The sequence below is a fragment of the Rhinoraja longicauda genome, chromosome 30 (assembly GCF_053455715.1).
Source record: "Rhinoraja longicauda isolate Sanriku21f chromosome 30, sRhiLon1.1, whole genome shotgun sequence".
Taxonomy (NCBI): domain Eukaryota; kingdom Metazoa; phylum Chordata; class Chondrichthyes; order Rajiformes; family Arhynchobatidae; genus Rhinoraja; species Rhinoraja longicauda.
Window position 1 is genome coordinate 21641251 of NC_135982.1, and position 22487 is coordinate 21663737.

Below are 22487 nucleotides of genomic sequence, written 5' to 3' on the forward strand. Positions count from 1 at the left end.
ATAACAATTCCAAAGAGCAAAAATTCTGTAAACACTCTCATGATTCCAAATGCAATTGAACACCTCAAACGTCTTTGCAAATGGAAATGTATTGATGTCCAACTCAACTCATCGTCGGTCGGGGACGAGCTGTCTGTCCGTGGGCGTGGGGAAGAGAGGGGAAGTTTTGTTGCCTCCATCACAGTGAGGGGGTGTTTGGAGTCACTGTGATGGACATTTGTGTTGGGGTTATGTGTCTTGTGTTCTTTTTTTTTTTTTTCTTCTTCTTTTTTTTTCTATGACTGCTATGTAGTTTCGTTCGGTACTTCGGTACCGAACGACAAATAAAGCTCTGTTATACCTGTTATACCTCCAGATTCGTCTTTCACTCTCATTTTGACAGGCAGAGCTCGTCACTCTTGTTTCTTCATCTTTTCATCTCGTCCCGTGGCGCCCGAACCTTGCTTTTGAAGGTATTTGTTAGCATTGAGCAGAACTAAATTACTTCATGCAACCAAAACCGTGATTCCCCCTCATTCCGACAGAGTGAATAACCATAAACTGTTTCAAGTCAGAGGACAATCATTCTCCATGATTGATTTTACGATAGATTTAAGATAAAGAGCAAAATAAGCAGTGTGTCATGAGGGTATTGTTTAACCGAGTAAACTGATCTGGACTGTGCTGCCAGAATAGTGGAAGGATTTAATAGTAACTTCCAAAAGGGGAACTAATTAAATACTTGAATGGAATGAGAAAACAACTATTATCGATGAAGAACTAGAGAATTAGGTTAGATAATACATGAACAACGGGCCAAAAGATATTCTTTGATTCTAGCGGGGTAATTTTAAATGAATTCTCCAGGCATGACACTTAACCAGTGGGAAATAAACACAGCGCCAATTTTACAGCTGATCTAGACTTGCTAATCGATGGAGCAAATCCATCACTGCACCCAGTACCACCAGCCTCCTGATGGGCAGATTAGGTCCCCACTCATCACTTGATGGGTATACAATTTGTGCTGATACGCCATATCACAATGCTGTTCAATTTAATTATACGGTTCGCAACTTTGATGTTCATGTGTTATCAGAGGTGTAACCTAATCGTGGCGCCAATTAAATGGAGGGAGGAGGGTTTTCTGGGCCAGTGCTAATGACATGTTTTCTGACAGTCATGCCAACTGAAGTCCAGACATGGCCAATCCCAACTAGTGCAATGGGCATCAACTTCTACCAATGCCACACTACCAGCAGGCTATATGTATTGTGTGTTGAAGTCCAAAAGCAAATGAACAACCTCAAACGCCTTTTCAAATGTAATGATATCCAACTCACCTTCAAAGATGTCTTTCTCTCTTGTTTTGATAGGTTGAGCTCATGGCACTCTTGTTGCGTTACCTGCACACAGCATCATTGTAAAGGAGATGACAACGGAATTTGTGAATACGTATCGCAGAATATTATAAATTGCTTATTGACGTTACTCCCGGACGATTTAAAAACTTGATCTAGATTCCTCCACAAGAGGAAATGATCTTGCTCGTCATGCGAGTAAATTATTCAACAAGCAGGACACACTTACTGTCTCCATCCTTCCCCTGAGGCACTTAAACTTCCATTGGTGGCAAAACAAAGCAGAGAGAAACAAAGGCTTGACAAATTTCTTCTGACTGCTCTGGATGATTGAAATCCAGTCCAGAAGAATAACTGGTATCATGAGAAACATTCTTGGTTATGCCTTATCTTCTGGAGCAGGCCTGGCTTGAAGGCCAGTGCTCACCATATCAGCTGGCAACACATCTCACAGACACTCTCTCACAAAAAAGGTTCTCAATGCATCCTGACATTTTACACATATCATGTGTTATAGTAGCTGTTGGATAAGTAAAATGTTAACAAAGGAATCCCAATGACATTAATGGTTCCTGTATAAAACTAACCACCATGTAGCTCAAGAACTAGATTAGAAGTGAAATCACAACAGAGCTGTGGATAAACTTTTATCTGTCACATGGTTCAAAATTACATTTCCATTTAACATTTGGGCTTCCCTCATTTTGTCTTCCTTCAGCCAGCTTCAGTCATAGCAATGAATGCTTTGGAGCTGGGGTGGCATGGTGCACATCGGTAGACTTACTGCCTTGCAGCGCCATGGGCCCAGGTTCAATCCTGACTATCGGTGCTGTTTGTATGGAGTTTGCACGTTCTTTCTGTGACCGCGTGGGTTTTCTCCAGGTGCTCCGGTTTCCTGCCACACTCAAAAGACGTACAGATTTGTAGGTTAATTGGCTTCCGTAAATTGTCCATGGTGTGTAGGATGGTGCTAGTGTACATGGTGATTTCGGGTCAGCGCAGACTCGGTGGGCCGAAGGGCCTGTTTCTGCACTGTATCTCTAAAGTCAGTCAGCTGAAGTGATGCATTGTCTGCAAGCTTCTGAGGAAGTAGCCAAGGTTGAGTTGGATGCATTGGACTACCTTTGAAGTTTACTCACTCTGTGAATGCCCCTTATTGGTGAGGTTGTTGTAGTGCCGTGCCAAGCCAATTGTTTAGCGCCTCCATTGTTCCTTGTGTTACGTTAGCAGTTTCCAATGGTCTGTTTTATAGATGAGGCAAGGGGAGTTTGTGGTTCCGACTGCTATTTCAGCACAGCTGTCTCTGCCGATGAACCGAATATCCAATGGCTGGTGGACAACATGCTGAGTTAGCCTCTAATATTTCACTGTACATTTTCTCAGCTCTGATATGTCCTCCTGTCCATGCTAGCTGCAGCCAAAATGGCAGCAAGATGACCAACCCTTTTGCCTTGAAATAAGCCATTACAATTATGAAGCAGGAGAATCAAAAAGTGAAATGTCTGATTTATCACAGCTCCTTTTGACAGCAGTGCTGCTCAGTCCGAGTGACCAAAAAAGTCCAGCATTGTACCTCCATCACAATCAGTACCACCTTTTGATTCACTGCTTTATTCAGCTAAATGTTATAGTAATCCTCTTGCTGGGCAGATTCCAGTGCCCACATTTGTCATCTTATATCTTCCAGGTTTTGTCCTTTTCAAAGATATAAGAAAGAGAAGGTCTACCATTTTACTTACATTTTAAATGAGTGCTTTCCACCTTCATTTAAAGTTATTTTGTCCATCTTTTATTGCTTCTAACCACCTTTCTGGGAGTTAGCCTGTTCTGCAGGAGGCCAAGCTAATGATTCAACCTCCCAAGAACAACAATGTGCTTGAACTACCTTGAGGAAGGAAGCACACACTTGGGGTGACATCTCGTCAGTAGTTAACTCTTCAGAGTAAATTATGTCAGTGGAAGATGAGGCAGTCCCACAGAGGTGTGAGGACCTGGCTGGAAAAGGACGTACACTAGCCGTGTGATACTGAATTGCCTACACTGCAGGTAAAGGGAGGCACAAACGGAAGTTAGACAGTTACCCATTGAGACAATGACAGAGAGAGACAATGAGAAAGTCAGACATTTAACCATATACCTGTGCAGGACCAACTGCATGCAGCCAGAAGGTGTAAGAAAATAACTGCAGATGCTGGTACAAATCAAAGGTATTTATTCACAAAATGTTGGAGTAACTCAGCGGGTCAGGCAGCATCTCAGGAGAGAAGGAATGGGTGACATTTCGGGTCGAGACCCTTCTTCAGACTGAACTAATAAAACTCAATCTGATGGTCAGTCTGTGCTGTGAGGGAAAAACCTCAACCTGATCATGATCCACAGTCTCTTATGGTGAAAGGGACACATGGCGATGAGAGCAGGAGTCGTCTAACAGCCTGCTGACCTTCTCCATCATGGCACACTGAAGAAGGCAGAGTTATTAACCTTCCAGGATTGTACACACGTGCCCCCGTAAATTACCTACCAATCTCTGGGTACACCGATTAACTAGGGAGATAATAAATAAAATGGATATCTTTCATTTTCCTCGATATAAATTTTGCTAATTCGTTAAAGAAATATTGGATCTGGGATACAAGTTATTTGATTGTGGCAACGATGGAGAACAGAACAAACCTCCAGGCATCATCAACTAGAAGGTGGAACTCTGGAGCCAGGTGAGGTGTGAGAGGAGACTGAAGTTGCACGTAACTGGGAAAGAGTAAGGGGAATGTGAGTGCCAGCAAAGAGACATTTCAGGGATGGGGGGAAAAGCAAACAGTAAGATCGGGTGAGGGAAGGAAAGGGAAAGTCTAGAGAAGGAAAAGGAAGACCAATGACAGGAAAGTGATATCCAGGGAAAAGCAATAATAAAAAGAAAAAGGAAAGAAACCTGACAGAAATGGTTTGATAACCAATCCATTGGAGGGCACCTTGGTGCCAAGAGTCAAAAGGTTGTCCAGAGAACGAGAAAGTTGGTGAGCATCAAACGATATATATTCAGAAATAAATTTAACAAACTAACATGAAGAGATTTTTCTTTGTTTTTTTAATTTACAGCAGAAAGGATTATAAAGCATTCAAAAACATCTTACATAATTTTGAAGGGGAATTTAAAATGTTTGCATGACTCTGGCAGCTGGGCTATCCCTTGTAAAGATTCTAAACGACCCAGTGATGCTCTCACATGCAGACATACAAAAATAGGAACAATTGAAACAAAAGGTTGAAATCAAAAAAGGTTAAAAACAAAGAGAGTGTAGAGGAAGAAAGAGAGAGAAAAAAAGGAAGGGGAAGAAAAGAGAGACAAAAAAAAAAGAAAGGAGAATCTACACTAGTATCACATGCAATTGTGAGCAACCCCAGGAGTCTCTGTCGTAGCATATGTCTCTGGGCTGTTGCAGTGTGCAACAAAGCTTTGCATTTTCTAGAATTTTATTTTTTTAAATTTTTTTTGTGCAATGTTGTGACCTGTTTTTCTAATCTCAGATGAACAGATGAAGTGGACATTCTTTCCATTACTGTCAAGTTTGATTTATGTAATATATATTTTTCAAAATCTATTGTGTTCTGTATGTGTGTGCGTGTATTTGTATGCATGTGTGTATATGTGTAACATTTTCCACTGTATCACACAGTATTAACATAAAAATGCCTGTTAATCTTTCTTTTCAAAGAGTGATTTATGGTATAATGCTATATATATATATATTATATCCTTACAGTAACCTGCTCAGCAAAGATTATAACTTAATGTTGTGTCTTTTCTTTTAGCAATACAGCATTCACATTACTTGGCACCCATTGGCAAAGGAGATAAGTCTTGGTAGCCAAACAGAAAAGAAATATGTAAACATAAACTTTTCAGTTATATCATTTTGCTGTCTGTTTTCTAATTCTAAGTACAGTAGTTTTTTTGCAAGTAATCATGCTTTAGCAAAAATGTCCTTCTAAAGAACATTTAAAATAAGGAATTCTTACAGTGATTTTTTTTCATTTTACAGGTCATTTGCTTCTAATACTTCCTTTTGTTTTTTTTCATTACAGTCATGCACATATCTCTGGTGTTTTTTCCATCATTTTAAGTATATATACATTATTTACAAACAGTATATCCACATTGCTAGCTCATTCAGATAAAACTATACAAATTCCCATTCTGCCATTACCAATCTCATAACCACTCACAGTAAAATAATTCATTGTTGGCATCCCACGTTTTTTCATTGTTTTCATTCATCTCCCTATCATGTTCTTCTATATATACAGAGTCCACCCAGGTTACTGACAGTAGCCAAGAATATGGACATTACTGGCCAGCAGAATACATCATACGAGACTTACTGTCTTGTATGATGTCAAGGCAATGAATGTGACCCCACAAAAAATCGTCCTATTTTTGAAAGGCTAAAAAAGCTTAAATGCTTTTTGAAATAAAGAAAGAACAAAAGAAAATAAATTAAATAATCAAAGCTTTAAATAAACTATTTATATATTATATATATATTAAAAAAAAGTTCAGACTAAAAAAAAGTTATAAAGTAAGGCAAAATAAAGTGCAGGACGTGACAGGACACGAGCAAGGTGACAGTGACTGTTGAGGAAGAAAGGTTTCGGGAGTTTTTGGACAAGGTTAATACCCAGCTTATGTGGAACCTCCTGCCCCCATTACCAACAAACCTCCATTCCCCTTGTCTTTGTACTGTGGTCAGTGAGAGAACATTTCAATCGCAAACAAAAGTGGTGAGGTACACCTCAACACACCTGGGCTGCACACACCCCTCAGCTTGCAATTATGACGGGCAGAACAGGATCATTATCCTGCCATGGTCCACAGTGCAGCAGATACTTGCACATTGTGAACTCAATGGTGATAAGCAGAGGAGGGACTTTTTTTTTACATTACAATATTTTTTTAATGATATGCAGCCAGTGAAGCAACATAATAAAGAACACAGGGGCTTTTTAATGGTGCCTCACAAGGTATAATTGAAGGTTAAAGGGGATGGAGGGAGTCAGTTTGTTCAATTCTATTTGTTCATTAGTTTGAAATGTTATGTGGGGAAGGGTCTTGCATTACAACTTGTTGCACTGAGCTGTCAGTAATAATGTTTGCCAACGAGGTATTAACAGACAGCACCATTGCATAAAGCAATACATTTACCCCCTAGTGGAAATACTGATGTGGTTTATCCTCCCCCCCCCCGTAGAAGCATTTTGTTTTAGATGGCTCAGGTAGTTCTGGAAGCCTTCCGTTATGCTAGTTCACAGTAATTTAACACTAAGCTAAGAAGAATATAACTGCATGATTTCCTCAAATCAGCTCATGGCAATATTAGTGGGCAGCAACCTGTTTGACTTTGACCACAGCAAAGGGTTTTGTATCAATAATGAGTTTATGGGGGGGGTTGCTTGGGTGTATCTGTCTGTATCTCAGTACAAACCTATTCCAAGCTTCCTGCCCCTTTGCAACAGCAAAATAGATGGTCCAAGAAAATACATTGCTTTCCTTCAACTTCCCCAACTGGCAGGCAATCTGGAAAATAAGGCTGTGCCACCTTCAACACTGTTGGCCTTGGGAGGCCTTTTCTGTTCATAGAAAAGTAGGGCCAGCCTCAATCTCATACTACCAGCCTTTAACACTCGGGAAGATTGAAATCCTCTCTCCCCCTGACCTTTGGCCTTAGGAAGACCAGGTTCATTGTTGACTGTTGATGAAATGAGACGTCCCTCATGGTTCATTTCAAATCAACATAACACTGATAATTGGCCAGCATGGTGACAGGAACAAAAGTAATCAGTCAGTTTGCATTGTTTGCTTGGAGACGAAGGTCGGGGCTCCACATGTCAACACCATCCAGACGCTGGCTTGGACAGACAATTTGAAGCCTCTTCTCCAAACAATGAGTGCTTGGATAACGCAAACTCAGGAAGTCCCAAGATACTTTACAGCCAATTAACTACTGTCAACTACCAATCACTGTCATAATTAAAGAAATACAGCAGCCACTTTAAGATAGACTGGTTACGGAGGTGTTAGCTGAGAGTTACATGTTGTCTGGAACATGGACAGCACCTGGGGCTTGACCTGTAGCAGTAGCGCCCTTCAAGAGACAAGGAGAGGGGAAGAGAGGGATAAAGGGCAATACAGGGAATACTGGAAGGGTATGTTTGTGGACATGCCAGGGCCTCCTGTGTTAGCTTTGGGTGGATCTCACGAGGTGACCCAACCACCATCTTAAAATCTCAGTTCCAGCAACTCTCTCAAGATCTGGTAAGACATTAAAAAAAACCTCAACAATAAGTTTATACACACACACAGTCACTCCATCATTTCATTATTTTTTTAAAACTTATTTAAATGACCCACACATATCAATGTAGCACCTGAGGGGGTAATGAATACTTGGCTGGCTCTATACGCTGCATGCTGTTTGTGTAGTGTAGGTCACCCCACCAAAGTCCATCAATGCAGAATACACTCATTGAGATGAAGATGTGATAAATCCACTTACTGTACATTGCACATAATTACTTAAATTGGGAGTGACCTATCTCCGAGGAGTCTGGAGGCATGGAGATGACATGCTCTCTGATGGTGTAACGCAGTGTCTCTCTGAGGCATTCAATCCTGGTGCTGCTCAGCATTCATGCGGCCTTCAGATTTCGAAACAAAACCACATTTAAGTCTGCACAGACTCTGTAATGCGATGGTCCTTCCTGGTTAGCATGTGATCAAGGGAAAACCAGTTGGCTTTGCTGCTCTCAATCATGATCCAATCAACCCAGCTGGAAAAGTGTGCCCACGTTTCCATCGGGCCTGGTCTTAGCTCGGATGTCCCATGCAGGCAACCAGCCCACCAACTTCCACTCTCTGGACAACACACGCATGACGGATCTGACGCTAGAGATTGCACAAACAGCCAAGGTATTCTGGCAGGAACTCTTTTGATTAGTGACTATTATTCCAAGAGCAGAGACTTGTCAGTTCACCTTTGCCCCTCCAGATCAGTGAGGACAATACCTATATTTGAGAACGGGGCCTTTTGCTAGTAATTATTCAACTTTCTTTGCAGTGCATACCCTATTAGGCTGACTCTGGTGTAAAGTAAACAGCAGATTTGCGAGGTGACTTCCAGCTGACTGGGACATTCAGGCTAGCTTGCTACCTGATCTAACAGTGATGAGTATCTCCAAAACAGTAAGGCTCCGGGACTTCAGAAGCTGTTAAACTTCTGATTTCCTTCACAGTTTACAACCAAAAGTGGGCTGAAAGACAAGCAAAACATTGGTTGGTTTGAAACACACATGCACGCACACACACCAAATATACACAAGGTTTGACCAATATACAGAAAATAAAATTATATAGCTTCAAGTTGTTCTCTATGTTTGGCCCCAAAAAGTTACCAATGGTCCTTAAGAGAGTTTTTAAGACCGTAGTACTTCTGGTAAGGAGGGTTCTAGTCAGAAAAGGAGAGAACGGGCAAGGAAAATACACCAGGTTGCAGGCACCTTGACCCAGTTAACTGAATGAGCAGATTATAAGTAGCCACAGGCCACTTCCATTTGGCAAATTGCACATTGCTTGCATCAAACATCTGGAGACAGGGCTCATCTCCACTTCTTCTCCCTCCTCCTCTTCCTACCCTTGCAGTATGCTCTATCCAGGCATGGATCAATAGCAGGATTTGATGAAAGCAAGGAAGAAGTTGGAAGAGAGGAAGTCCCAGGCCTAGTATTGGACCACTCCCTATCACTGCAGGGCGGCCGTGATCACACCCACCAGAACGTGCAAAACAAGTAACCCCATGGCTCGGGGTCCACATAAGCTGTGCATCACCTTTCCTTTCAGCCTAACACTCCCCTCAGTGCACTGACCTGCTTTTTTCTTCACTCTTTGATATCTCTACATACATTTGCTTAATCCCGACAAAAAAAGCCCCTTTTTTGTGTTGCAAACCTTGACACAAGTTTACAGTACTACGCACCAGGCTGGTAAAGAGGTTATTTCATTCTACAAGTTAGTTTTCAAGTTCTTAAAACAATAAGTTGCAAGTTCTATGGCGCCTTGTTTCGTTTTCTTTAAAAAAAGTTCCATAAAAGTGCCGATGTGGTCGAGAGAAAAAAAGTTTCTAGAGCCTTGTTGCGATGAGAGTGTTGCTAATCTTCCCAAATCTCTAGTGATCTTTGTAAATGTCTCTGATATAAACATAAAGAAAACAGTCAGGAAGCAATGTTACATTGCTATGGGGTGCTTCTGTGAATCTTCAGGTTCCTTGGCCTTTCTCAATTCTTTCACTCTGAAGTAAGAGAGAAGGGGGGGAAAAAAAGAGTAAAATCATGTTACCGATATTAGAACCAATTTATAAACCAAGGACATGTTAACAAAGGAATAAGCAGTCACATTGTTGGTTAATAGGTATAACAATAGTTGGGAAAGGCTTCAATCATAGAATGATATCGCACAGAACGAGGCTACTCAACTCTGTATATTTACAAGACAACTGTTTTAAAAATTAGTGCAAATTACATGGTTATCATTGTCATGGCATGGAGTGATGCGATCAGTTATACTTTAATCTATGTGAACCTGGTCTCAAATCCCAAGACTGGTACAATTTGATCTGCAATCGTGTAGGATAATATCCCAAGATTACCAATCCGTAAAGAATAAGATCAAATTGATCATGACCATGAATTTGACTTCATTAAAAAAAAACTAGAAGTAGAATTATGAAAGCTTGTAAATTTATAAGTTCTAGGAGCAGAATAAGGCCATTTGGCCCATCATGTCTACTCCGCCATTTAATCATGACTGATCTATCTTTCCCTCTCAACCCATTCTCCTGCCATTACCTCATATCCCCTGACATCCATATTAATCAATAATCTGTCAATCTCCGCCTTGAAAATATACATTGACTTGGCCTCCACAGTAGTCTGTGGCAATTGTTGTAAAAATAAACCTTCTGAGGATCGTTAGGGAAGTAAAGCTGGCCCATATGTGACTCCAGTCCCAGCTCAACACAGGTGGCGCTTGCTGGCCTTCTGAAGTCAGGAGTGCTGTCAGAACATCACTGCAATACTTCACCAGCATCTCAATGATGCGGGCATGGGGAGGTGAGAAATAGGTGCTGGACATCAGGTTAACCAGACACTGAACTCAGATCTAGGCCAGTGGGGGAATGAACCCTGGTGCCTGCGGGAAATAAAGACAAACTTCAGAGATACCGTTGCAGGTAACAACTCGGGGGGTGGGGGGGGGGGAAGCATATCGGTATAAATAAGTTATTTGTATGTTTTTTTAAAGATTCATTCATAGCACACTGGGGACAAAACAAACAGAGCTGCTTGAAGACTCTGTACCATCCAATCCTGTAATTTGAAGGCTGTTTGCCACTGAACAGCTGTGAGAAGGCGTACACCACGGCAATTTATAAGCCTGACGAGCGACGACTGGAATGGGGTGGAATTGATTTTTCTGCAATGAAACCTTCAAGTATATTTCCATCGGGCCTGGCAACCCTCGTTCCTAATGGACTTCGACCTATGGCAAAAAAGTCCTGCTCTTAAATTGGCAATGTCACGGAAATTGGACCGTGGGCAGTTAGCATGGAATATAATGACTTACTCGTCGGGAAATATGAATTCTTCTGAAAAACAGAGGGGGCCAAGTTGGATGGTCCTCAAAAAACCTGCATGGTGATTGTTTATAGTCTGCCGTTTGTGTTGTCTGATAATCATAACAAATTCAGTCTGCAGCCCAGATGGGAGTTATCCCTTCCATTGGTGTGTTGCTTAGCAAGGATCCAATTTTGTGAGTGGCTAGCACCAATTAAGTCAAGGCAATGCTATTTAAAATCAACTTGTGCCTCTTGAAGGGAAGGCATTCTGAGGCAGGAGCTGATGTGTATTCTGCAGCAGTCCTGGGAAACATTCAAGAATGGCATGGCATTGAAGGGAGCATACTCTGGGGCTCTCCTGTTATACTGAAGGCCTGGGTCCAGGTAATGGATGGGACGGAGGTCCTATTTCTGAAGGGACTTGTAGTAAAGGGTGGGTTGAGGGTGTGGGTGCTCCCCTAGCCTCACACAGAAGGCAACAAGTGCAGATTGTAGTGGGAGTCAATGCCAGGATTCAAACATTGAATCCTGTATCGTTAGAACGTTGATGCCTCTTCACATCAATAATCAAAGTCTGGATGCATCTTAAAATGCCATCACAAGCACCAGCAGCAGCAGCACACAGTTCTCAGTGCACCATATCCTCGTCACTCACTCATCAGCAACTTTTCACCATCAAACCTGGAGGCTATTATTCATAATCTGTACCACATTCTCCCATACTTGGTGCAACGTCGCACAAACACATCTCACACACAGCAGGTTATTTATTTGTAGCTGCATCATCCAAATAGATCACATTCTGCTGAGGCACATTCCTCTCTATCACAGGACAAGGCCGGTGCACAGTCAGGGCAACAGCTAACCAGCAGGGGCAAAGTGCCGTTCCATCATCTTGTTGCCACACAGAAGCCTGTTGGACATCACTTGTGTGAGAGTTACTGAGTCTGTGGACGATGGGGGATATGGGGTGGGAAGGCCGTGGAGGAAGGTGGTGACCTCATTCTCAATCTTCCAATTCATAGCATCCCACAATCAAACCTAGTCTTTCTCTCCCTTTCCTTCCCACCCTCTTTCACTTGTAACGTTGTCCATTCTGGCAGCCAAAAGGTGCATGGAGAGTAAGAAGCGAGTGTTGATCAAGGCACATTTGTGGATAGTTTGGCGTTCACAACCAATAGCTCAGTGCACGGCAATGCGGGGAACTTGGAGATGAACGCGGAAGCAGAGGGCATGTACGCTGAGCACTGGACCTGCAGCAAAGGCGAAGGAGAAGGAGAATGAGGTTCTGCAAGAGCTCAGTTGCAGACGCCATGGATGAGCATTTGGATGGGGCTTATACAGCTGCTGTGGTCAGATGACATGGACAATGAATGCAGTGGCAGGTTTGTGAGAAACCCATGCGGAATTAGCAGGGGCATTCCACGCAGCAATGCAGTAGCAACTGGCAGCACTACAAAGGAACTCCAGCGCAGGCAAATGAGAACGGAGCAACTGAACAAAGGCAATACAGACAAGTCGCGAGTAATTTTTGTAAGCAATTTGACAGATTTTGATTTCTAAGTTTGGAATTTTTATTTTATAATTACCTTTGTTTGAGAAATGTGGCAAGCAGAGGCGATGAGGGGAGGAATGACATACGTTGTTGGTGAATGGAAAATTAAGTTGGTATTTATTGGTAAAGTGGGCCGGTGGCACGTGGGCCAGGCAGAAATGGGCTTGTGTTCTCGTGAGGACCCATCTGCTGCCCACTGTACAGGTTCACCACTATTCTGTCAAGGTGCTGGAGCATGCAGGAAATGACCATGAATCTGGAGTCAACAGGGTGCCTTACCACGTTTCTTGTGGCATGGCATTCACTCAATGTGCATTGCCCTAACCTTTGAATGGATTGTGCATTGATATTCCTTGTCATAAAGTAGTTACCCTCGGGTTTGCTATGGAGACTCAGAAACATATTATTTCTGGACGGCATCGGAATGAATACCTGTTGACTGCGATCAGGCATCAGCCTGCATTGTGTGCTGTGCCTAGTCGCAAACTAGCTGCAAACGAGGGACTGGAATCCCTTTGGGTTCGTGCCGTTGGCACCTTCAAGACAACGTGCACAGTGTCAGTGGCACTCGGTGTCATGGCAAATCTCCCAAAGCTGTTAGTTTGCTCTTACTGCTGGCATCTGCCCAGAGGGAATGAAATACACCCAACCTTTCTGGATTGAAGCGCATCAGTAACCTCTCCCTTATGCAGCAATGGTCAGCAGTCTGAGAGGTGTTGCAAATATTCCTTGCCTCAGCCTGAAAGGAATCACGCCCCTAAAATCTCATAGCCACAATGACCTAGACAGTAACTGGCAATGTGGTCCTCAGCATGCTTTGCTAGTGGGGCGGTTGTATTTATTAGTGAGCTCATCCTTAATGAAGCACCAGTTTCCCCATCAGATTGAGCAAGCGGAACTATACTCAGGGTTAATCTTTGCATGAGCTCTTATACCTTCCTTCCCCCCCCTCTTCTGACAGCTCTTCCCCCCCTCTCTTCAGAACCGTCTGCCTGTTCTCCGACTCATGCTGCATTCCAAAACATGTCCAACACCCTGTTGAGAATAATGATTTGCTAAAAGTCAAGATACAGTTTTTCAGCAAAGATGGACACAAAGTGCTCGGGTAACTCAGTGGGTCAGGCAGCATCTCTGGAGGAAAAGGATGGGTGCCGTTTCAGGGTCAGGACTTTGGGTTTGAAGAAGGGTCCCGACCCGAAACGTCACTCACCTTTTTTCTCCCGAGATGCTGCCTGACGTGCTGAGTTACTCCAGCACGTTGTGTCAATCTTTGTTATAAACAAGCATCTGCAGTTCTTTGTTTCTGCAATTTTTCAGCGTCTGGCAGAAAACCCCTTGTGGACTTCAAGAATGTTAAAGCACCGTGGAGACCACTAAAGCTCGGTGGAACTGAACAAGCCAACAAACATCACCAGTAACCTCTTTTGGTTGTATGTTCTGATGTGTGAGTTAAAATATGGGGTGGTAGCTTGAGCATCAAACTCTAATCTTGCAACGATGGTGGCAAATCACCCATGCATGCTGCTCTGACACTTCCAATGGGCATTAGCTTCACAGGCTGTAACATCTTTAACAAAATGACACCTAATTTCACCTGCATGACTAATGTGGACCTCCATTATGGAAGCAATTTAACAATCTTGGGATTCAAGTACCACAATATGTGGTCACAAGGCTAACTCAGAGTAGAGACACCTTTAATCTACAATCAACTGTGCAATAGACAAGTTTTGAATGAGAGACATCTAAAGAATCTCAGTCCCAACACTTTGGTGAGCAGAAACTCTGTTAACTAGGCATTGCAACAGGTGGCCTGGGGTAGGTCTTAGTTTTAGCATCGGGCCCTGGAGAGGAACAGCTCACTCCATCAACTTGGACTAAACATTTGCCAGAAAACTCTGAAATAATTAATTTGGCTTGGATTTCTCTGGCAGTTTTCACTGAACTAATCAACAAACAATTTACAGCAAACATTCCTGATTAGCTTTGCAGCCTAAACATCTGTGATTAATTCAGATCCCAAACTCAGACAAATTTAATGACACAAAATTAGTTGAGATTAAAATGAAATCAATTTTCAACGTTGGGCTGAGACGTGTACTTCTTGTTAAAGGTTCGGCGACTGGAAGAGATGTTTATTTATAGTATGGATTGGGACCACAGACCCACAAGCCCAGCAACTTCTCACTGACTTTCCAAGTGTCCATTCTTCATGAAAAGGTCATGAGCAAAAAGGTTATTCTACTGCACATGGCATCCAAGTCCAGGTCAATCCAACATTACAGCATCCATGCATGAGTAATGAGTTGATGCAATGGCTTTTGATGCCAGAGATAGAATTGTTGATGGATTTTCCCCAATCCCATCAGCCCTCTGAGAACACTCCAGGGTGACACGTTGGGCTTTAGCTGAACCTGGTGAAAGAGTGGGCGTGCCGATTTTTACTCCTTTTACTGGTTCTCCCATTCAATGGGATCAAAAAAAAATCTCTAAAAACGATGACCTGCACCTTACTTCAATCACCTCTGCTGACTTTTTATGACCTAAAGGACAGAGTAATACATTCCTTTACATCATGCTTACAAAACAGACAGTCACAGTTCAATCTCTCCTCTAAAAAGCATCATCCAATGCATTATAACACTCCTACAGCATTATATTGGAATGACAATCCTGATTAGGGTATTCCGAATCACATCCTTATGATGCAGGTGTCAGATTGCTTTCAGTATCATCTCTGCATGTTAAACAAGATCCAAGGACAGGAGGTAAAATACTTCAAACAAGTGTAAAGTTCAGCATGAGACCGATAAAACCACAGCAAATTTAACGCCTATCCTTTTTTAAATTTGCTTTAAATCAAATCCATTACAAATTACTGCTTGATTTGTGTCTCATCATCCCTTAAATTCAAAACAAACACTCATCAAACCATCTCCAACATTCAGCACTGCTGAATCTGTCTTTCCTCAGTCTTCCCTCTGCTCTCTCAACACGGGAGATTGGTGACTAAAATTAGAGCACATGGTATTAGCGGTAGGGTGTTGACGTGGTTAGAAAATTGGTTGGCAGACAGGAAGCAAAGAGTAGGGGTAAACGGGTCCTTTTCAGAATGGCAGGCAGGGTGAGTGGAGTACAGCAAGGCTCGGTGTTGGGGCTGCAACTGTTTCCCATATATATTAATGATTTGGAAGAGGGAATTAAAAGCAACACTGGCAAGTTTGCGGATGACACAAAGCTGTCTGGCAGTGTAAACTGTGAGGAGGATGTTAGGAGGTTGCAGGGTGACCTGGACAGGTTGAGTGAGTGGGCAGATGCGTGGCAGATGCAGTATAATATAGATAAATGGGAGGTTATCCACTTTGACAGCAGAAACAAGGAGGCAGATTATGATCTCAATGGAGTTAGGTTAGGTAAGGGGGAGGTGCAGCAAGACCTGGGTGTCCTTGTACATCAGTCACTGAAAGTTGGCGTGCAGGTACAGCAGGCAGTGAAGAAAGCTAATGGAATGTTGGCCTTCATAACAAGAGGATTTCAGTTTTGGAGTAAAGAGGTTCTTCTGCAGTTGTATAGGGCCCTGGTAAGATCACATCTGGAGTATTGTGTACAGTTTTGGTCTCCTAATTTGAGTAAGGACATCCTTGTAATTGAGGCAGTGCAGCGTAGGTTGACGAGATTGATCCCTGGGATGGCGGGACTGACATATGAGGAAAGATTGAAAAGACTAGGCTTGTATTCACTGGAGTTTAGAAGGATGAGAGGGGATCTTATAGAAACATATAAAATTATAAAAGGACTGGACAAGCTAGATGCAGGAAAAATGTTCCCAATGTTGGGCGAGTCCAGAACCAGGGGCCACAGTCTTAGAATAAAGGGGAGGCCATTTAAAACTGAGGTGAGAAAAAACTTTTTCGCCCAGAGTTGTGAATTTGTAGAATTCTCTGCCACAGAGGGCAGTGGAAGCCAAATCACTGGATGGATTTAAGAGAGTTAGATAGAGCTCTAGGGGCTAGTGGAATCAAGGGATATGGGGAGAAGGCAGGCACGGGGTATTGATTGGGGACGATCAGCCATGATCACAATGAATGGCGGTGCTGGCTCGAAGGGCCGAATGGCCTCCTGCACCTATTTTCTAAAAGGCTTTTATGCCCCGGACAATCCTTAAATGCTGATTCATCTACTCTTGTCTGTTCTTGGTTCTTGGTCCTCCAAAATATTCCAAACGGAATTTAAACTGGAGGTGGCGGAGTATGGACTTAAGCAAGAAGGGCTTCTTGGAGAAGAAGAGCTACCTTAAATGTAGTTACGTCTGGATGAGTCACTATAGTGCTTCTGGATGAGTAGGGTGAAGACTATTCCGTGCTTTAATTGCGCGAGGGGAAGAATGAATTGCTGTACACATCTGTCTTGGTAGCTGGCATCACAAATTGAATCGAATACCCTCATCTACTCCTGATAGGTTTAGGCTTGGTGCAGATTTGGTAATCTATGTCGAGCTGACCATTTTGTAAAAACGGGCCAAACGGTGGGCTTTACGTCTGTCTTGGAGCGGGTCCCACCCCAATGAATTTAGAAGTTTGGTAACACTCGCCTCTCTCCCACAGGTATTTATAACAAATCGAGCTGCCTGTCTTTGCACTCGTTCGATGTTCCTACAAGGTGTGACGGTGCCCATGGTTTGTTAGCATTGGCTCTTCAACTCCAGAACTGGCCAGGCAAACATTGGGGAAGAGATATCACTGCTAATTGCAGATAACAATCCAGTCTAATTTTAGTTGTGCTGATGAAAGGGTGAAAGATGATGCAGACACAACAAGAAGGCTGCAATTTTCCTTTCTAGTTGCTTTTGTACGAGTCAGTACGGTGAGGGATGAGCATTGGCAATTAGGAGAGATATGACATTTTTAAACATTCAATGCAGTGAAGAGTATCATTGTGAATCAGGTCAGGCACACAAAAGCATCTGTGTTGCTGGTGATTTGTTCCATTAACAGCTCTTGCTGCTCTCACTGCAGAACGTACTGTTACTCACTGTTTGCTTAAATGCACTTGGTCTAAAAATAGACAATATTTCATTCAGAAAGATATTAGACAACAATTCACATTATACAACTCCCCCTCCGACACGCACACCGGATAAAATAAAAATGAATAAGCTTGATCATTTGATTCTTCTTATTACGGTTCTTTCCTGGTTGGATGCTCCCTCTCCTACGTGACTATTCCTAATACAGGACTATCAACAGATCCTTCCATAGCAGGACTTTGCAGTGGACCCCAATCATGTCATTGTCCAATGTTTGTACGTGGCCAGTCTTCATCAATTGCCGGTGGGTGTACCTCCAGAGGGTATGGCAGTAAGGTATTGGAAGGGGTCAGTTAAACCAAAGAAAGGATCAATGCCGGACTTGTTGGCAGCAACACAAGGGGCAAATATGTGTTTACTGGGACGGCACGGTGGCACAGCGGTGGAGTTGCTGTCTTACAGCGCCAGAGAACATGGTTCAATCCTGACTATAGGTGCTGTCTGTACGTAGCTTGTATGTTTTCCCCGTGACCTGCGTGGGTTTTCTCCAGGTGCTTTGGATTCCATCCCACACTCCAAAGCCGTACAGGTTTGTAGGCTAATTGGGTTGGTAAAATTGTAAATTGTCCCTCGTGTGTGTCGGATAGTGTTGGCGGGCGGGGGTCAACAGAGATTGTTCTCGCGCTGTATCTCTAAACTAAACTCTAAATTAAACTACTCACTTAGCCAGAAGGCAATGTGGCTAAATGTTTGCAATTTAATTGCTTTTGAATAACCAACAAATTAAGATGCTTCTTAAATACAGCTCTTCTAGATTGTGAGAATGTTGATGTTTAAGCTGAGAATGGCAGGCTATGCCAGTACTACATGAGTTGGTAACTTGGGTAAGTACAATATGGTGCAAGTCACTAAAGAACTGTGTCCTATCGTGCTCAACACTTCCAGGAATGGAGGGAATTGTAACGTATGGCGACTAGTTACTGTGCACACATTGCACTGATTGCATTAGTTAGGACAACCAAGGATTCTGATCTGGAAAAAATAGATGGGAAGAATGCAGGTGAACCAGGGAGCTGACAAAGCTGAGCGACTCCTGAGCTGAATTGCCCTTTCTTACTGCCAGGTTCTTAGAAATTTAAATGAAATGAGTCTGTACAGTGCAGGCATTAGATAAATCTATGATTGTTCTGCTCATTATTTCAATAATGACATAAAAGGATGCACATCTTTATAAGCAGAGTACTATTGAGTGTAAATAGCATGCAACTCCTCTGTAACACATACCTTTGCCAGACTTATGTCACATGTAATCAGGCTCTATTTCTCTATATCTCAGAGCAATCCCACAGGCCTAAATATGAAACATTATCTTAACGTGCGCACGACTTAGATGACATTTCTGCTCTGTAGACCGTAGGTTTTCAAACTGGAGCTCCCACATGAAGGGATCGACAAAGTGACAATGTTGTGTCTACTGTCAGAGGATCTCTCTCAGTTTCTGTATTTATTAACCTAATTAATCACAAGAACAAAAATAATTTTTGGAACAAGAAACATTGTTCAGTTGGATGTGGGTCAATGCTTTTCAAAGAATCCTGCATGGCTACGTATTAGTGCAGGGGTCTGGAAGTGTGTACATAGTTCTTCCGTAGTTGCTTTTCTTTGTAAATAGTTGCTTCCCAGGGAAGCAGCCAGTTTTGTCAGTATTTAAGAAATGCTTCAGTCCTGACAGAGGATCCCTCAGCTTGTCAATTATACGGGGATGCCTGGTGGATACATCATTATTGTGATGTGGATCTCCGAGGCAGTGACTGTCCCTGGGAATGAAACAGTGAGGAACTCCAGAGTAACGTTTGAAAACCGCTGGTCTGCACAAACGAGGCTCACTCTTGGACTGAGTCAGTCCACAACATACATGTTTGCAGAAATAAAGATTTCTTAGAATAATACAACCGGAAATGTATCGGTTTGCAGCATCATCCAAATAAGTACAAGCAGAGTGACAGAATGACAGTACAGTTTTGAGATGGAAAGTTGTAATAGATTATTACCTCCCTCCGCGTATGTAAGGGTTCAGCTCTAAGACTCCAGCAAATGTGGTTTTCTTTTCTCCCAGTGCGCTGTGGATAGCCATAGTAAAGTGTTTTAGAGGAACTGTTGTTTTGGTTTGATTGTTTTTTTTGTGTCCGATGTCATATTGGGCATAAAGATAACCACGTGCAGGATAATTTGCCTTTCTACTTTCTTCCTGAAACGCTGAATTACTTGCATTTACTCATGCTTAGTCTCACAATAGGCTGAGACTGGACACAAAGAATTGACACTTGAGTCATGAGTCAGAACTGGAAACTGATCTGACTGGGATCAATGATGCAAAGATCACCTTTGGTTGATGTGAACAATCACCAATGCGTCACAGCGCTGAATCTGTGTGGAATCTACATTTTCCAAATTCTGGGAATGAAAGCCTCTCATTATATCTATAATTACTGAAATTGAGCCAATAATAATGTGCTTGGATGAATCTCTTTGCCTCCTGTCTTCGCAAAGGCACAAACGCATTGAATTAGTACCTTTATTAAATTAGTGGCAGGGATATTTCTGAAGAGTTTGTCACTTTGGCATCGAACTTTATTTGTCACATGTACCGAGGTACAGTGAAATTTATTTTTGTGTACAGGTGAGTACAAGTATCAAGAAACGAACCAACATCACATTCGGCTAACAACATTTATATATGTGGTTTTTTGTCATTTAAATAAAGATTAATTCTGAAATTTGAAAAAGTCTGCATTATTTTCATTTGTGTCATAACATCTAAGGAGAGAATAGGACTTTCAGCTCACCAATCTGGAAAAATAAAACCCAGGTTCCACACAGTCCTTTGAAATAATTCTTTGTTGTAACACCATCCAGAACATAGGCTGTTGTTAGATTCAAAGGTTTGTTTTCCTGACTCTGAAGAATTTATTTCTAAGGAATTCTCTTTGGATTCCCATGTGGGTGACACTTGTGAATGACAAAGTCAGAGCACAGCAAAGGAGTGGACAGGCCAACTGAAGCTTAATGCATTGTTAATAGTTCATGGTCAGCTAAACACCTGTAGCTCACCAGTCACAGAAATCCCTTCCAAATTATCTGTCCTGGTGAATCCGCCAACACAAACTAATTCAACTAAAGCTTAGATAGGATATTGAAGGTTGTTTTACATTTCTGTGTCAAAACTCCTCTCTTTCTCATTTACTGGAGGAATCAGTGTGTTTATATAACACGGTTTAACACCCACATTTTATTTGCAGCGAAAGAAATTTGATTTGAATGCATCAATCACAGCAATTTCCAGGCTACAGGCAAATAAAACACACTTCATGGGATATGGCTCATTAATGGCAAATTCCATCCTAATATTCAGTTTTCATTTGGAGACTGAGTCAAAGGTACTACATTTGAAACTTAGTTTTCCAACATAGTAGCCCAGCTTCGACCCAACCTTTGAATGAGGGGCACCCCAAACAATTGCTCTAGTTTTCATAACCCCAGATGTGAATGGTAATCTGGCGATCTCTGTAATATTCACCAGTCGCTTCCAAGTCAAGATTTTCACCTTCCTCTCTGGGCTCATTTTCATCCACTACCACTTTAAAGAAGCTGGCAGCTGGCCTTGTCCATCTACACTCTTGCAGGTTCCATTCGGGGCGCTTTCAGTGTTGTGAGAAACCGCATCAGCAGATGTCAGCTGCAGCTTTATCTTGGCTGCGCCGTTCACATTTCCATCTTAAACCAGCAGAATCTCAGCCGTGTTTGTGCACTCTAGTCCCACATGGGACTCTATTGATTAAAGAAAGCTCAGGGTCCACTAAGTCTGAAGTGCAAAGTATTTGTTATCCTCATGTAAACCCACAATGAATATGCTCCCAGATTAAATAATTTCTTCCATGAATAGTCAAAAACATAGTTTAGATAGGCACATGAATAAGCAGGTAATGGAGGTATATGGAGCATGTGCAGGCAGAGGACATTAGTTTATCTTGGCATTATGTTTGGCATGGACATTGTGGGCCAAAAGGCCAGTTCCCGTGCTGTGCTTTTCTATGATCTATGTTTGACTGGGTGACTAGTTGGCGACCTGCTGGCCATCGATCTAATGCCTCCACCTCCAGCAACTAGATTTCACTGCCATCACTCTACACCCCGCTTCTTCCTCCTTTACTTTCATTCCAAATTGTATTCTGTCATTAGTGTTGATTTATTGCTGAAGTACTATTCCATGTTTGCTGATAAATAATAGTTAAAGACTGAAGAGAAGTGGGCTATTCAGCTCTGGAAGCCAGCACAGCTGAATCAATCCTTTCCTCATCTTCATACAGTTGGTTAATTTTGCTCACCATTACAAGAAGATGCAACACAATATGAAGCACTGTTATCACATATTGTAATTGAGCAGGAATTTGGAGGTAATGTGGGGGAAGAAGATCAAAAATGACTGGACAAAGACGACAAGTGGGGAATAAAGGATCACGAGGTATTGAGCATATTGAGTATTGACTATAAAAGGATATTTTTTTGTTGTTTAACTTTGTAGTAGGATGTTAAAATCTGGGTGGTTTCATAACGATAAGAAAAATCTCCCATTTTAACCCTTAAAAACTTCCCGATGTTCATAGTGGATGAGGTGGAGAACTTTGGGAGAAGGTGGGTGGATGGATTGCAGTGGATGTGAGTAATAGAAGCAACTGAAAAAAAAAGAGATGCAAGAGGTAATCAAAGCTGAGAATAAGGAGGTTATTATTAAGGAGGTTTTCTGGTGAGGAGAAATGAAATGAGCTCTTCCTCCAATAGACAAACCTAGGTGATAAACCATACCTCCTTTTTTGAGAAAACTTGGTTCTTTCTTGCCAAGAAAG

The 22487-nt window shown here is 42.2% G+C and overlaps 1 protein-coding gene across 6 annotated transcripts in view; it reads right to left on the reverse strand.

The window, feature by feature from the left end:
• Positions 1 to 4423: 4423 nt before the first annotated feature.
• The window catches only part of LOC144608148 (calmodulin-binding transcription activator 1-like), an 863868-nt gene continuing 845804 nt past the window's right edge, over positions 4424 to 22487 (reverse strand). For 5 of the 6 annotated variants that reach the window (XM_078425569.1, XM_078425567.1, XM_078425566.1 and 2 more), the window contains 2 exons: positions 19635 to 19703; positions 4424 to 9679 (listed from right to left, as the gene is read on the reverse strand). In XM_078425569.1, the coding sequence (XP_078281695.1) occupies positions 9647 to 9679; positions 19635 to 19703 (102 nt within the window). In that variant the 3' untranslated portion in view covers positions 4424 to 9646. The remainder of the gene's footprint in view (positions 9680 to 19634; positions 19704 to 22487) is intronic. The other variant, XM_078425568.1, reaches the window with a different exon arrangement.